Source organism: Biomphalaria glabrata, chromosome 1, assembly GCF_947242115.1.
Source record: "Biomphalaria glabrata chromosome 1, xgBioGlab47.1, whole genome shotgun sequence".
Taxonomy (NCBI): Eukaryota; Metazoa; Mollusca; class Gastropoda; family Planorbidae; genus Biomphalaria; species Biomphalaria glabrata.
The window spans coordinates 85,375,438-85,393,464 of NC_074711.1; the positions used below are offsets into that span (position 1 = coordinate 85,375,438).

Sequence of the window (18,027 nt, forward strand, 5' to 3'; positions counted from 1 at the left end):
TGACCTTTACATGTCGCATTAACATCGTCATGTCCGTCATTCAGACGGACATCAACGATGACCAATAATAATTAGTGAGGCGTTCAACATCATTGTGCTTGAGGCTGAGGCTAATGATATTAAGACACATGAAAGTGAAATCCATTAGCTAGAGCCAATAAAAGTCCAACGACCGTACGGATAAAAGTAAAACGGACCAAACAAGTTTCAAACAACTCTCATTTTTGTGTTTAAGTAAGTGGTTTTAATGTACATTTTTTTACATCACGCTATTGATAGCTTTTTAGAGCTTTTTATTACAATGGGATAGGGCGGTAGGTACAGTGCTATTTTCAGAAATTAAATGTGATGACCCAATGTTCGATGTGTGCAGGAGATCCATGGTAAGGTAAAAAAATAACAAAAATCTTCTTTGCGACATAAAATAATTTAATCCTTATAAAAAATATTTAAATAGTGAATACTTACTATATGCCAGGCAACAAAACAATGCATAATCCAAATTCAATAAAAAGTCTAATAAACTTGACATGAAGCTTGAAATGCTTGTTACCAGAAACAGATTATCTCCCTTTCATTAATTTAATTATCTATGTAGAAACTCGAAGCTTTGAGAGGCCAGTGTATAGAGAAAATTCTTTTTTTTTACATTTCCTTTGGGACCTTGATGCCTACACCACGTGACACGTTTTTATGATAAATCAAAAAGTATAAGATTAATGTTTTCTTAGACTAAGAAATGTGATATTGCTCTGATATAGTAAGCCTCGTGAGGTAGTAAAGTAAAATAAAGTTCCCCTTTTAGACCATGTGATCTACAGAACAGATGATGTAAAAGGTCATCCGTTTCTGTGGCCAACGTCAAGAAGGGTGTCATGTGGCCAGTACAACGACAAACCAGCTTTACTTTTTCCGAACTAGTGTCAGGTACCCAGTTGAGCTGGATGGACTCAAGAGTCTCCAAATATCTCAAAAAATAAAAAATCCCAGTCTTCACCAGGTTTCGAACCGGGGACCGCCGGTTCGGAAGCAAAGCGCCTTACCGCTCAGCCACCGCAAATCACCTTGTGAGGTAAACTGACGTTTTACATTGGCGTATGAAGAGTACAGAAGATACTCTTCCAAAATATCATAAATGTCTGATCATGGCTATAACAAAGTTTGTAAACCAGAGATGCAAAAAATTTTCCTTTTGTAAAAAGCTTATATAGTCTCTCTTTGTCTATCTGGTAAAAAGTTTGAACATGTTGTTTTTTTTTCCTCCCAGAGAATAAATACTCGTTCATTTCTAACATAATAATAATATAATAATTAGTAATCTGTTAGTGAAAGTGTACTTACCTAAAGGTAAGATAACAAAGAACGGTAACCAACAGGTAATAAAGACTCCGACAACTATCCCCAAAGTTTTAGCGGCTTTCTTCTCCCTCTTAAACTTGGCCACTTTGTTGGAGAAAGTCAAGCGGCTGTTTCTCTTGCAACCAATATCCTTCTTCAAGAGCTGCTGCGGTATGCCCCCGTCCGGCGCGCTGTCGTCGTCGGCCGTGTCCGGCGGATTGCTGTCCCTCCTGGCGTCAGTCGCGGCCAGCCTGCCGGTGTGGATTCGGAGGGACACGACGTTTTCCTCATCCACTTTGGAGAGTTTGGCGCCGGACAGTAGACACTTGGTGTATTTCACTGTCTCCTGATAGATTCGAAAGTAAACTATCAAGATGATCAGGCAGGGGATGTAGAAGGATCCGGCCACGGAGAAGAGGACATATCCTGGCTGGGTGGTCACTGTGCAAACCCTTGGGTCTGGGTCGCCCTCTTCCTTCCACCCGATTAGTGGCGCCACTGATATGGCCATAGAAAGGAGCCATACCAATATAATTATGTAGACCGCTCTTGTATGACGCATTATCCGAGCATGTTGCAAGGGGCGAGTAACTCCAATATACCTAAACAAATAGAGCAGATAGTGAAAGTTAGTTAAAATCAATAGACAATATAAATATATATATAAATAAACTATAATTTTTTAAAGACACTTCTTCCTTAATGTAGCTTTGCTCTTAATATAGGTAAAGATCAAAATATACCATCCACCCGCCCATTAACTCCACCCCTAAAGCCGAAAAAATCTTAATTACAACAATGTATACATCTAATGGACCTCATTCACCAATCGTACACAAACAACATTTAGCCACGTGGGACTCTATCTCTTCTATATAATTTACAATCTCATGGTTAATTCATGATGGTTGTCACGTGACAATTTTTTTTCGTTGTTTTATTAATAAGATCACGTGACTAAATGTTGTGTGTTTACGATTGGTGAATGAGGTCATTACAGTATATACCTTGATATTTTTGTAATATTAAGTGATGGGTGAATACAGAGTAGATTACTTGTTCTCCCCTCCCCCTCTTTTTTTTTCGCCTCTAAAGTTACGTGAGGTAATTCTAGTCCGACTTATAGAGTGATCTTACCATGACTTCATTCTTCGTCACAATCGTTAGATCTGGCTTGCCATTTAGTGACGGGTGAATACTACTTGTTGTTCCCCCCCCCTCTCTTTTTTTTCGCCTGTAAAGTTACGTGAGGTAACTCTATATATAAACTCCAGTTAGTCCCTTTTAACTTTGAAAAATTTTAACGGTCAAACTAGTTTTCCTAGCGTGGCGAAATAGCTAGAAATTCTTTTGAATTTGCAAGCTGAATAGAGGAACATTAAAAAAAATAGTCTGATATATAGATCTAGTCATCAAATTACACCAAGCACGTAAAGTGACATTGTAATTAGACTTTATGTTTTACAAGGGAATTTTCTGTTTGAATTCCTACGACAGCTAATTTTTGCAAATGGAGTACTGAAAAGGAACACAACCCACTTGTGTGGTAGAATTATAAGGAGTTGTGGGACTTTTCCAGTCCGTGACATTGATACGAGGTGTCACTTTATACAGCCAGACTGGGGGTTTTGTTGGGTTAGAACTGGATTTCAAACTAAATGTAAATGCAAAATTCTGTCCGTGCAGCCTGACACCAGACGAAATTTGAAAGTCTGGGCGAGCGAAAGAGACGGACATACATTAACTTTATAAATGCCAATGTTTTCTAATGTCGAGTTTTATAATGGTGTAGTATTTATGTTGCGTATAAGATTATTTTTTTTTCTATGTAATTATCAATTGTGCTATGGTATCTATGGCCGACGGTTAACGAAAGTGTCATGTAGCCATCACATCGATGTAACACATTTACTTTCCTAAAATAATGTCAGGTACCCATTATAGTTGTATGGACTCAGAAAAATATGATATTTACATCATCGGACCTATAGATCGCAAGGTAGAAAATGAATAATTTACTTTTTAAAAAATCTGTTTGTATTTATCTTACTATTACTTATTTATGCATATCTAGATTATTCTAGACATACTTTATGTGATTACAATCGTACCGAATTCGAGTATCCCCCTCCCCCCCTCCCCCCCGGCTATCCCCTACTGCAAAAAAAAAAAAGAAAAAAGTTTTACGTTTCGGATGTTCCTTAAGAGTTGAAGATAATATACTTCCTAGTCTAAACTTGAAACCGTGTTTCAAAGGTTGTCACGGCAAGGGGGGTGGGGGGTTCATTGGGGATAAGCTCCCATTGTCTATAAAATACCCCTAACGACATGCGTTTCTAATAGCTTCTGACAAGTTCACCACCTGGCCTGGTGGTGTGGCTTAGATACTAAGTCCGGCGAAACTGCTCTTACTAACAGGTGAAGGGGTAAAGGCGGATACCTGGCGCCATAAAACCGGGAGCTTCGGGCAGATGGAACTCGTCAGGCTTTGTAAGGCAATTCATCTAGGAGAGTGCACTCTGACTTCAAACCCCCGCTGCCTTGCGGTACTGAGGCTTCTGGAGACAACCTCGAGCAAAAATCAGGAGTGAAGCCACTTAGGCGGTGGATGTATCAACTACGACATTCCCACCGGCAGCCTCTTCAGCTGAGTTGGTGCCACCTGTAATACGAAGCGTACCTTTGGATCACATCAGCAGGGTCGAGAGAGTAACCATGACGCACGGGTCACATTTGTCCCCATCACTTTTGGCACAGGTATGTGACCCGGAACTTCTGGGAGCATCCATTGTCTTTCGAGACAAAAGGAGCCATATATATATATATATATACTGCATTTTTGTGACGGTACGCATCTGCACGGCGTACTGGCAAATTTTTTAATGTGGGGGAAATTATTTTTACTTTTCTTGTATTTTAACGTTTATTATTAATTTATTAGTAGTTAAAAGCTAGGCAGTCCATCACTGAGTACCAGTACCTAATTACTGAGTATTGGCACCTATTTTGTTGCCAAAAAAAAGAAATATATATATATCTTAAATCTGGTACCCGAACGACATAGAAGAAATGTAGTTAAAGTTTTTGTAGACAGTTAAAGACAGTAAATAAATCAGTGTCAGAGATGCAGCTAGTTTAAATTAAATTGTAAGTTAGTCTAATTAATCATCCCTGACGTTCTGTACCATGTATCTAAATGGACCTCATTCACCAATCGTAAACAAACAACATTTAGCCACGCGATTCTATTTATCTTCTATACAAATTATGTAATCCATAAAATCTGTCACGTGATACGTATTTTTCATTGTTTTATCAATATTATGACGTGACTAAATGTGCTTATTTACGATTGGTAAATGAGGTCCATTGTATTTTATCTATATTTATTGTTTCAAGCTCGAGTTTGAAAGAATTAATCTCAAAAAAATTATGTCTACTGTGTCATTTTATTGTATCTTGCGATCTATGGGGCTGATGATGTAAAGGTCATCTGTTTTTTTTTTGGCCCACTGTTACCGAGAGATGTCATGTGGCCAGCACAAAGACCCACCGCCTTTACTTTTCCCCAAGTAATGTTAGGTACTCATTAAAGCTGGATGGACTCAAAGGCGCCCTAAAGATACCAAAAGTCCCTGTCTTCACCAGGATTCGAACCCAGGACCTACGGTTCGGAAGCCTAGCGCTTTACCACTCAACCACTTCGCCTTCCTTATTGAGTTCGTATGTCAGAAGGAAATACAACACAAGTTTATCTCCTTAAACGACGCTGTGACAACTGGAGAGTGTTCGGCTCAATCTTCTCGAATAAGAATAGTCTTAGAATAGCACCTGTTGAGGACGCATGCTTAAGAACTTGCAAACGCACGTGACCTTTTTAGACAAATGGGCGCCAGGAAGACGCCTCAGAACTGAACAAACACTTTCGACGGAAATGAAATCTTTAAACATTCAAAACATTCCAAAGTTGTTACATAAGGATATTTATTGAAGCTTGAAATAATAAAACAACTGAAGTGACACAAATAGGACGAACCCATTACGGCTGGAGACAGCATGAGTACTCTATCTCTCTGTAAACAATGGCAACTTTGTCTATTTTTTTCTAATTCTGTTTCTTTCTGCTGACACCAGATTTTGCAAACAATGGTAAGCATTTTCAAAAGATTAATACCAGAAACAGTGGTATTCAGATTTTCAGCTCCCGCCAAATGAATCCCCGCCAAAACAAAAGACAATAAAAAGCTGAACGCTAATGTGTCTATAAAGAAGCAAACACTACTGTTGCTCGTCTCATCATGGTGGCGAGAATCTCGTAATGTGAGATGGGCGAAAAAAGTCGAGAGAGAAACACAGGGAAGGAAAAGAATGTCGAGACTACGAATTATTTTGTGTACATTTTTTCTCCCCGTTGGGGACAAACTTTATTGAATTGCCGAGTCGTTACAGGAATACAAAGTCTGTCTGTAAAAGTGCACGGTGTCATGGTTGTAATTCTCTGGAGAAACACACTTTAATAACGGCCCAGAAATTAGTCCGAAAGAGTGAGAAAAAAAAAAACCCAGAGAATTTTACAAAAACAAGAAATACGATTTTTTTTTAACACATTAAAAAAAAAACAAAAACAAAAAAAAAAACAACAAAGAACTACAACTCATATCATCATTAGACTTTCCTAAAATAACCGATTATTGAGTTATCCACAGTTTCTCTTTTTGGCACTCTGTACTTGTAGATTAAATGTACGTATAAATTCTTATCTTATCTAATGAATTACAAACGTTATTTAAAAAAAAAGAAGATAGTTACGTCCTACGCATTTTGTGTGTTAATCTAGTCATGCACATTCATCCATGACTTAAACTCTTTTTGTCGTATCTTCTTCTTCTTCCTAGCTGTCATTTTTTATGTTGGAGAGTTCAGATGACTAGACCAATATTTGAGATGAACTGCGCAGTGGTTTCCAACTCAGGGAGCTCTCCATATAGTTTTCTCTCTATTGGGGTGTTTTTGTGTTTTCTAAATCATTGTTTTTCCTGACTGGTTCGATAAACCCATTCCATCTCCTAATGGCGGTAGGGAAAATGGAGCATTTGTACGAATTTGTTCTATCAAATGGAATAACAAATGTGATTTTATCATTGTGCATTTTTTTGAGTATTTCATTAGGTTTCGTTTTTGAAGAGGTTTTGCCATTAGTTGCAGAACGTAAATGAGGTTGGTCGTTGTGCCAGCCACATGAAAATATCCCAGTCTTCACCAAGATTCCAACCCTAGACCCTTCGGTTCCGAAGCAAAACGCTTTACCTCACAGCCCCATGCCCCCAAGCACAGAACAGTTCCAGATGTAGTGGTTTGGTTCAGTTTAGAGAGTATATTAGTTTATATATAAATAGTGTGTATTTAGTGACAGGGAAAAATAGTAGTGACGTAACTAGACAGACGAATAACGCCACAGAATAGGAGTATGTCAGTGGGAGGTACGGCGAGAAAGAATGTTACTGATATTTTGTTAAGATTGTTATATCCCCTTGTTATGAATGCAAAGTGTTGCACGTGTTATGGACTGAATGATTAAGTCTTCGTTGAATGTGCGAGAGAGTGTGTTAAGTCAGTAAGGTCTTGCTCCCGGTCCAGGAAGGTTGGACGTTTACTTACTTGGACTGGTGTTTGTTTATTAATATTAATATTTATTGTGCATTATTTGAGCTATATTGGATATTAAAATATCATTGTTATATTCTACGAGATCTGGAGTTGGAGTTGATGTGTATCTAAGTATAATTGTTCTTAGTTGTAATATTTAAGAATTGAAGAATTTAAGAATCAAGTAATATTGGTTCGTATAGGTGAAACCCCTAGTGAGCCACAGGAATCAAGTCAAGAAACACAATAACAAGCATATAAATTTGAACCCTGACAGAGTACAGAAGTAAATACTATGTTTGGGTTTAAACCAAGACGAATGTTAAAGGGACTTAGATTTAGAGACATATGGTGATCATCCTACTATGTAAATAAACAGAGGAAACGGGATGGAGGACTTGCACCAACCAAGATATATTCCAGCTATGCGAAGACCGCTCCACAGTGACGGAAATAAAAGGGAACAGACTACGTTGGGCAGGTCAACCCGAACTAACGCCTGAGAACAGGGAAGTAAAGATTGTTCACCGGCCAAAACAACAAAAAAAGGCAGGCGCCGAAGCAGACCACGAGTGCGGTGTCTTGATGATGTAGAGGCGGATCTACAAAAGCTAAGAAAACGGGTATGGAGACGTAAAGCCCAGGATAGATCAGAATGGAAAGATGTGCTAGAGCAGGCCAGGGCCCTTCAAGGGCTGTAGTGCCAATGGCATGCATAGAATATCAAGAGAGAACATGTGAAACCAAAGAGATTACGTTAATACATCTACATGGTCACCGTCTTAAAGTTGTAAAATCTATAAGTCATCTGAAAGATAATTTATTTTTTTCCCTTTGGCTATAGAGAGAGATATGCTTCGATATAGCCCTATTTCAGAAAGGAATATTCCTATACAGGTTTTTTTCCCGTAAGGATTATTCTTGAAGAGCCCTATTTCAGAACTTGTTTATTCCTATCGTACATCACATGTAAAAGAAAGTAGCCCCTTACTGCATGGGCGTAGCCAGGTTTTTTTTTCGGGGGGGGGGGATTTGTCCACCCCCTCGAACATATATATATGTGTGTGTGTGTGTATATATAATTAATCTTTAATACATTCTGACCCTTTATTCTTTCATAAGACGTTTATTGTACCCTAGAATAGGTTCTTCCTGGAGTTAGTGGAAAGATTGTAGCCTTCCCGACCTTTCCAGCAAGTTGGTCTGGGGAGCGCTGTGAGCCCCACCGCCAAGCACTATTTCGATATTGAAAGCCTAAAAAATGCATATTCTGAGGTATCTACAGTGCATTATCATGGTATCAAAAAGTTTTTGTTCAAAAAACTTATGTGCTATTCTTACTGACTTAGATCATTCCGCGTCGTTGGGCATATTGTCGGCAAGCTCCTTCCACAAAAATCTGTCACTGGCAATGCCTTAAGCCTCTTCCCACCTGCTCTGAGGACCTCGACAGTGTGGCGCAAAGTTGTCTAGGATATCCCTGTTTGCGCTTTTCTCGTAATGGCCTCTATGTCATGGCAACTCTTATTATGCGTTATTTATTTTGTCGGAAAACATGTCCCGCAAACCTCATGCGACGCTCTGTCACAACCTTACTAAGGGGTCGACTCCAAGTTAGGCAAATAATTGCCTTGATTGAGACCCGATCTCTAAGTGACTCCAAAAATCCATCTTAGCCATCTTTGTTGAGCCACATTTAGTCTTTTTCAATTTCGGCAGATGTCTATTCACTGCACTTTATTAATGGAGCACAGCCACTGGTAGAAATTTTTCATGACAGAAGTTTGTAAGCTATGCTCTTAGAATTTCGGAATTGTCGTTTGCATTTTTTTTTTTTGGTTTTGTTTTATAGAAGATGGGATTTAACTACAAGCTCCCTGGTAGGGGGTTTTAAACTCAAAAACCCCTTGGCTGCACTGGGCAAGTGATGGTTTAGTATTAAAATCTCTCCTTAAATAATCAAAATCAAAGCAAAATATCAGTCACTAAACGTTGCGTGGTGGGATTTCATTTTTCTGGGAGGGGGGGGGGTTGAACCCCTAACCCTTCCTGGCTACGCCCATGCCTTACTGGGTGCTAGAAGAGCGACTCTTTTTCTGTTTGCACATTTTCTTTGGCCGCAGAGATCATTGCTTTCTCCAAATCGAGTTCTTGTATTGTCACTACTTCTGTCCACTTAGTGTGGTCAAGGGCTGTGTGTTTTCCCATGACATGTCCACCGCTTTTGATTACACGCAGACTACAGACATACGCGGATGTGACAGAGACCAACTTAGCTTGCACCTGTAGCGAATTGCCCATGGAGATAAAATTAATTGATCTTCTCAATGTAGTATCAAGATTTTAATGTTTTCTATAGCAGAGAATACAGCGGACGTCGGATTGCGGGCTTGGGAAAACTTTGGTTTTACAATATTTGAATCAAACACTCTCAACGAATGTAGCTTGTTAATTTGTCAAGCCATAGTCTTTAGAAGTGGACAATTTAATTAGAATCCAAGTGAAGCCATTTGCAAATTAAAAAAAAAAACAAATTTAAAACGTAAAATATTTGAAAGATCATTGAGTGATGTTTTTTTTTATTCGATGGAACAAAATTGTCAATATTAAACGAAAAAAAACATAGAAATACTTTTAAAAAAAAACGAAGATTATGTTAAGTGTAGTTGTATCAATTAGTTTGGATCAATCATGTAATTAAATTTGTAATAGATCTAGACCAACAACAATTAATCTGTGCGATTAATAATATTTTTACCAATTGGTTTTATTTAGCGCTATTTCATGCTTTGGGCTTTCTCAATACGCTATGATCTTATCACTTACCTGGACCACTTAGAACAATGGGAAGTGGGGTGGGGTAGGGTTTTACCATAACTGGTTTTTAAAAGCATTTAAAAAAAACGAAACGACCTGAATTCTTCTCTGACCACTCTGCTAGTGAGACACTTATGACTAGCGAAGATTGTATAGTTATATATTGCTTGTTTCAAATCAGTTTCAGTCAAGAACAATTTCTTTCCCTTGTTCGAGACACGAAAGAAAATATTTATTTACCAATAGTTAATTAACTAATTGTGCATTTTTTTTTATTGATTCTTCTGTTGTTAGGTAAAAGAAATAATTAAGCAAAATTTGATAGGGTTTTGTTGAAATTACATGTACATACTAGATATACAGACAGAGTAAGTTAAGTAAGCTTTGTAAAAGAAATAGATGAATTGTGGTTTTCAGTTAAATAGATGTATTTCAATATAAAAATCAATCAATTTTTGAGTTACAAAGTTATTGTTTTACTTTCTAGGCCTATATAACTAAATCCTGAGCAAATTGTTTATCTTTATTTTTTTTTTTTGGGGGTGGGGGGGGGTTAGACAGTCGTTTTGTCTGCATACCAAAAATAAATAGTTAATTTCTGGGTCAGCATGGTTATGTAAAATAACGCAGTGTTTCTCTTCTTTTTGACTGGGACAGCATAGTCTTATAATTATCATTTGAACTTAAAAAAATAAAAATAACCATCATAATTCTACCTGAAGTCAAGAAAACATTAATAATCTGGAACATTCACAAAATAGAGCAGTGAGTTTCATAACAAAAAAATATTCACATTTGACTAGAGTAACGCCATTAGTAAAATCGCTAAATTTAGACAGCCTCCAGGATAGAAGACTTAAAAGTAAAGTAGCAATCATACATAAAACACTGAAACATAATAATCAAATACAAAAACAAAATCTATTAAAATACCCAGACAGACACAAAGATAAAGGCACATTCCTCTTTCCATATGCTAGGACAAATTTGTACAAATACTCCTTCTTTTCTAGCGCAATTGGAGCATATAATGGGTTGCCTGAGCCAGCCAGGAAAACCAGTGACTTGGCAGAATTTAGTCATCGATTGACATGCATGACTAGATTGATTTTGGAAATACGCGTAGGACATAATTCTCTTCTTTTATGAAGTAATGTCTGATTTTATAAGATAAGATAAGATAGATTCAATCACAATTACCTAACTACTAACAAATGAATTCAAATATCTATTTAGTGCGATGTTGAGTGATGATATAGTAGCTGTCGACAGTCTTTCTTTGGCAGATATTTTCCAGTTCATCATTAAAGCAGACTTAAACTAGCCAGAGGCGACTTGGCTCGTTAGATGGAAACAGACTTCACGGAAAGAAGATTAAACGCCTGACAAGCGAGAACATTATGGAGATGGATTTTAAAAAAAAAATTATAAAGAAAACTAGAATTAATTGCTAAATAACGTGATCTAGTTTTCAGCAAGATAGTTTGAGAATCTTGAGGAGATACTTCCTGAAAGAAATGATGTATCCTTTTCATACATCACTGAGACATCTATGAAAGAATTTCCAGAGCCTTTTTAGTCATGAAATGGGTAGAAAAGAAAACAATTTCTCAGCATTTTTAGCAGCCCCGAAAGGAGAAAAGATGCTATTAGTTTTGTTTGAAATGTCTGTCCGTCCGTCTGTCCGTCCGTCCGTTCGTCCCGTTTAGATCTCGTAAACTAGAAAAGATAGTGAAAATCCGACATCATACTATTTTAGTCCATCCGTTCAGATGCAACGGCTATTTTTTTCTTTTCTGAAAGCGAAAAATCTAATTTTTAAAATCACTTATGCAAGCATTTTTTATTTCATAAAAATACACCACTTTTACAACTAATCACTATTAATAGTAACAAACACTGGAGTCTCTTTAGTAGGGGAGGTAGCTATTTACAATCTATCTGATAATCTATCTATCTATCGTTCTTTCAATCTTTCTTTCAATTTATCTATCTATCTATCTATCTATTTTTCTATCGTTTTTCAATCTTTCTTTCTTTCAATCTATCTATCTAGCTATCTGATTCAGGAACTTACCTATCAATACTTATGACACATAGGCTAAGTATGGACGCTGTACAGCACAGGACATCAATGGCCGCCCAGACGTCACAGAAAAATTGACCAAAGACCCAGTACTGCAGCACTTCTAATGTAGCAGAGAAAGGTAACACTGTGGTGCCCAGAAGCAGGTCAGCGATCGCCAGGTTAGCGATGAAGTAGTTTGTCGTTGTCCGAAGGTTTCCGTTCAGAACGACAGAGGCGATGACTAATACGTTTCCGGTAATGGTCAGCAGGACGATGATCGCCAGGGTCAAAGTGAGTAAAATGGTGGACATGCATGACCGAGACTCCAGCGTCGTCTCATTGCTAGAGTTGGCGACGTAACCGTAGCCTCTTGGGTCTAAAGGGTGCAACTGTTGAAAACTGGGTAATCCTTGAGTGAACCCATACGTCTGCGCCCCTGTAGAGTTGTCGCTCATGACAAGATCTTTAAAATAGATGAGAGTTACCTCTTTCATTGACATAGATGAGTGTTGCCTCTTTCATTGGAATTGATTAGAGTTACCTCTTGACATACATAAGAGTTACCTCTTGACATAGATAAGAGTTACCTCTTTCATTGGCATAGATGAGAGTAACCTCTTTCATTGACATTGTCTAGCTTAAAAAAAATAAATAGAATAAATTGGATTTTTACATTGTAGGAAATGTCTCGATCAAAGTGATAGCAATAAATATGAGTGGTTATCAATGACAGTTATTTCCCTTCTTTCATTATCCATTCAGTATTTAAAAGGTCATTCACAGCCACTAAAAAAACACAAGTTATATATGGTCAAAGTTGTCTTGGCAAAATTTCTTCAAAGACTTCACAACTTCAAGCATGTTCTTTCTCCTGAAATATAAAAAAAAGGCAACAATGTGATTTGTAAAAAGAAGAAACACATATAAATTATATGTTTACTGTGTATATAACGTTTTAAAGAAAAGCCTATAGACCAGTGATGCCCAATATTTATCAACCTGAAGGCAATAGACATTTCCAATATATATGTCTTTATCAACAACCTGAAAGTAATCGACTCCTCGTACGGAGACGATAACCGCGGTCCTATAATGCAGAGCTGGTAGACGTTTCCAAGAGCGGTTAGCACCGCGACTGTTGCCCTTGGGCCGCAGATTGAAGATCAGCTTTCTAAAGCCAAGATGACACTATAACGTCACCGACAACACCAATCTAGAGCGAAGATGACCTTATATTTGCAGGGCGGACCTTAGGCATAGGCAAACTAGTCCGCCGCCTTATTTCTCCGATTGGTGGGGGGTCCTCACACAGGACACAAAACAAAACTTGCCCACAATGTTAGTTTTGTAGTACACTAGTTGTTTTTTTTTATAAATTGCATAATTTTAGTTTTTTTTTTCCGCTGTTTATTTTTTTTTTATTTTTCTATTTAAATTGGGGGCCACCAAATTCACTTAGCCTAGGGCCTCCAACTATCTAAGGCCCGCCCTGATATTAGTCATGACTAGTTGTAATCTTCAAACCACAATCAAGAGCAAAGATGATCCTATACTTGTCATGGCTAAGGATTGATAGTCTCCTTCAATGTTCAGGGGCAAACAAACCTTTCTGGTTTCGTTAAAAAAAAACCCAGATATAATCGTCAATCAGTCCGAAGTCAAATGTCCAAGATTTTTACAAAGCTTATATAAACCATGTCTGTCTGTCTGTCTGTCTTGTGCAAATTTTGAGGACGTTATTTCTCCCAAGTCCCCTTCTCCGATTAAATTGAAACTTTGCGCAAATATTCATTGTCCCTAAAAAATTGAATCAATCTAAAATTAAATTAAAAAATTAACCAATTAGTTAATGAAATAGTGGTACTTAATTAAATGTTTTGATAATGGAAATACATCTGATAGTATTGCGAGATATGGTTGTAAATTCGGAGTTTCTCTCCTTTTATATTAACGACACAGTACTAACTGTGTATGTATGTATAAAAGCTTTCTTTGTTATCCATACAGAAAATCTGACTCAAGTAGCAATCTCAAGCGTTTCACGTTAGCTCAATATATTGTCTCACTGTAGATATCAGAGGTCTTCAAATTCAAGCAAATTTAAAATAATGTTTAATACATGAAAGAGAAGTCACTAAGCCTTCTGTGGTGACAAACAGTAAAGAAATAATTTGAAAATAGAAGACGGTAATCGAACTTTCCAATACCTAAATATTAAACAATGTAAATTATCGCTTTATAGTTCTGATAACTTATATTTTATTCTGTCTAACGTTAAAAAAATCTGGCCAAAAAAACAAACAAAAACAAATGAAAAACATGAAACTGTGCTTTCTTTTATTACATTAAATGCATTGCACACGTGACAAAATGCGGCCAATCAGATTGATTTCAGAACATCCTATGCTAATAATATTTTTTTTCACCGTCTGCACTTGTTTCATGGAAGACCTATTTGTGTTGAGTCTGTTTCCCGCCATTTTTTTTCTTCTCGCTTCTGCCGCTAGAGATGCAAACGAACCGGAAATCAACATGTCAGTAAAATTAACGAGAAATTTATTACACACATGAAGCATCCATCAATCTTTTTTTTTTTTTAGTCTCATCTGCATGGAGATGTTTGGACTTTAGCTGCAGGCTGTTTAAGACAAGCTCCCGCGTCTCAGATTGATCATGCTTAAACAGCGGCTGTGCTTACGTGGCAAGTTTTGAGACGTCTGACGGCCCAAGACTGTCGTCACAGAATAAAAAAGTGGCATTAAAACTATGCGACTCAAATAACTGTATTCTTCTTTGTTATAATAAGCAAAATACAAAATAAATAAACAAAGATTATTTAATGGGATGAGCTCAAAGTTTACAATCACTTGTCACAATAATGTAAGATTCTGTTCCCCTTTTCGATATAAAACTTAATTAATAAATTTAATTAACTAATTGATTAATTTTTTTTTATTGATTCATGTATTGCTAGTAACAATGAATAATTACACTCACAACATTACCACATTTAAAGGAACTTTTTGAACAAACGTGCCTAAGAAAAATCGAAAAAATCTTGGAAGACAAAGGCCCCTCGCTCCATCAGAACTACGCCAGGTCGTCGCGAAGTGGGCGAATGCTGTCAATCAAAACAAGAACGGAGCGGTACAAAAACTCGTTCGTACCTCACTCGGTTAGACTCTATCACCGCCACTCATTGATCAGGGAACATGAAATGCACCAAGATACCTGTTTGTAGTCGCTGAATGAACTCTTTATGTTGTCTGTTGTATTTATGTGTATTTTTCTGTTGTGTTGTCTTTATATGAGAAACGAGTCCTTGTAATCACAACAAATTTCCGTAAGGATCAATAAAGCAGTCTTAGTCTTAGTCTTAGTCTTAATTGTGCAAGGTTTCAACTAGACTGAGAACAGGAATGTGTTCAAAATGTGTACCAGACAGACAGAGTGAGTTGATATAAGCTTTTGCTTTGTAAAAAATACATAAATGTCCATATAATGACAGTACCAATAAATATTAGCTCAGTAATGCATCGCCCGCTGGCCTAATTGGTAGCATAGCTCGTAAATGAAGCTGTCAAAAATCGCGAGTTTGATTCTCGGTTTGGGAAATGTTTTTTTTAAGTTATTTTTTTAAATATTTTATTTAATTTTTAGTGCCATAATGGAGGTTGACACGTCCCTAGTGACACCTCATTGTTCACAAAATGAGGACATTGTACCTATCTCAATTCAGGTCAGCGCACTCGCGCTTTAATGCCAGAAAGACGCCGATTAAAACTTAGTTCAAGGCTGCAGCAGGGAAACATAATTAACGTAGGTTAAATTACAAAAACAATTAAAAGGAAAATTAAATGCAAACGGGTCAAGGAGTCCAGTATGGGTACTGAGATGTCACGGTTCTTTATTCTAAAGAAAGATATAAAAGGCGGCGTGTTTGCCTGAGACGGGGGAGAGCTAGAAAGTTAGGCTTTAGGCTTAGAAGTCGCTAGTTTTAAAGTAAATATATACTCAGTTTAATGATCATTTTTACTGGATCCTGTATCTGGTTTATATATTTTTGTACATACATTTATTATTTCAAGTTCAAGTTTTAAATAATTAAAACTCAAGAAAAACATATCAGCACTTTGTTACTTCATTGATTATTAAAGTGTTTGAACTATAATCAAGGCACCTCCGGACCTGCATATGTCACAAGTTACTTGGCTGCCTGGTCGTGCGGTTTGCGCGCTGGACTGTCGTTCGGATTTATCGATGGTCGAGGGTTCAAATCCTGCACGCTCCCATCCCCCGTCGTCCTGCGGGAGGTTTGGACTAGGAAGTAAACTATCTTCAACTCTGAAGGAACATCCGAAACATGCCAAACATTTTACAAGTTTATATCATCAAGATCTTCAAATCAAATAAACATAATAAACACGTGACAGAGATAATGTCTAAAAAAAGCTTATTTTGGAATGTTTCTTGCTTCGAATTATCTTAGTTTTTCGCATTTATTGTGCCAAATTATGCTGTGCTTTAATCTTTTTTCTGGACCTGAAGAAAATGGTATTTCGGGAGATGTAGTAGAGTTACCTTCAGGCACTCATCAAAAAATAAATCAACTCGACTAAGGATACGAACTCGTGCCTGCTTGATGAGTAGCCAAGCAGTTTATGACCCTCAGCCACACGTCCTAATACAATTTAATTTGAAGTCGTAAAAAAAAAAGCAAAAAGCGATAAATGTACTTGGTAGTTGGTAGTACCGGGTCTTAAGAAGACCGTTGAGGTAGTAGCTTCAAGCGAAAAGGAAAGATAATTCTGTTATTTCTTATAGGAAACTTGTCTCCCTTTATGTTTCCATACCTAGATATTAGTTTTTCTCATACTTTTATCTTAATGAACACTTCGTACGTTCTGAGTATTTAGCGGAACACTTTGCTCTTTATATAAGAGAGATTAATTCACGTGGTGACCTACGTGGTGGTAAATTATTCCAGTGGTTCGATGAACACCTATTCAGGCATCTCGAGGAATACCAGGGTTCCGCAGAAAATAGTTTTGGAAACACTGATCTATATGAATGTGTCGTCACCAAGAATGTCTGTTATTGCTGTCCTCTGGCATTCACAACAAACATTTGTTTGAGACTTTGTACTTTTACGTGTGGGGAGAGAGAGAGAGAGAGAAAGAGAGAGAGGGAGGGAGGGAGAGAGAGAGAGAGGGAAAGGGAGAGAGAGAGAGATAGGGGGGAGAGAGGGAGAGAGAGAGAAAGAGAGAGAGAGGGGGGAGGGAGAGAGAGAAAGGGGGGGGGGAGAGGGAGAGAGAGAGAGAGAGAGAGAGAGAGAGAGTTGAAACAATAATGATGAGGCAGACCGGCCTATGGCAGAGACGAAGAGAATACAAGACAAAAACAATACATACAAACCTATGTGGCTATATCGCACGTTTTCGTGTGTCAAGTAAAGACTGCGGTTACATCATACCTTTCAAATCTTATGTAATTCTATAAGAGATTACGTCAGGAAATGGATGCCGACAAGATAATGAAGGCAGGGGAAGGTACAAAGTAATGAAAGCATGGGGGGATACAAGGTAATGAATGCAGGGGAGGGTACAAGATAATGAATGCAGGGAAGGGTAAAAAGGAATGAAAGCAGAGGAGGATACAATGTAATAAAATCAGGGTATTGAAAGCAGAGGAAGATATTAGATCATGAACGCGTCTGTTCAATGTTTAAAAAGCAGGGTGTTATGTGGCCAGCACAGCGACCAACCGCCTTTACTTTCCCCCAACTAAAGTCATGACCCATTAGAGTTGGGTGGACTCAGGGGCGCCCTGCAAATCCTGAAATTCAAACTCCCAATCTTCGCAGAGATTCAAACCCAGGACCCCCAGGAAGCCAACCGCTTAACCACTCAGCCAACACGCCCCATTTCTTTAATATAATTGTAGATTTATACTGAAGATTAGTTATGCTTGCTTTAAATTACACCTACATTTCCTCAGCTAGGGATTGTATACTTCTTCATAAGCTTTTAGGACGCCTGTTTATGGCGTGAGAACCATCGCTCTATGAACATCTATGACATCACCAGGCAATGAAGGCTGTCAGGGGCCACTACTCCCCTAATACGATTCAAATGGTAATCAGATTGTCGCGCCTCCCA

General features: G+C 37.7%; 1 protein-coding gene across 1 annotated transcript in view; it reads right to left on the reverse strand.

Annotated features, from left to right (window-relative positions):
• Window positions 1-18,027, reverse strand: part of LOC106075230 (alpha-1A adrenergic receptor-like) — a 112,385-nt gene that overhangs the window by 29,883 nt on the left and 64,475 nt on the right. The window contains exons 2-3 of the mRNA XM_056018288.1: window positions 11,879-12,740; window positions 1,342-1,940 (exon numbers count right to left, since the gene is read on the reverse strand). Coding sequence (XP_055874263.1) covers window positions 1,342-1,940; window positions 11,879-12,369 — 1,090 coding nt within the window. The 5' untranslated portion in view covers window positions 12,370-12,740. The remainder of the gene's footprint in view (window positions 1-1,341; window positions 1,941-11,878; window positions 12,741-18,027) is intronic.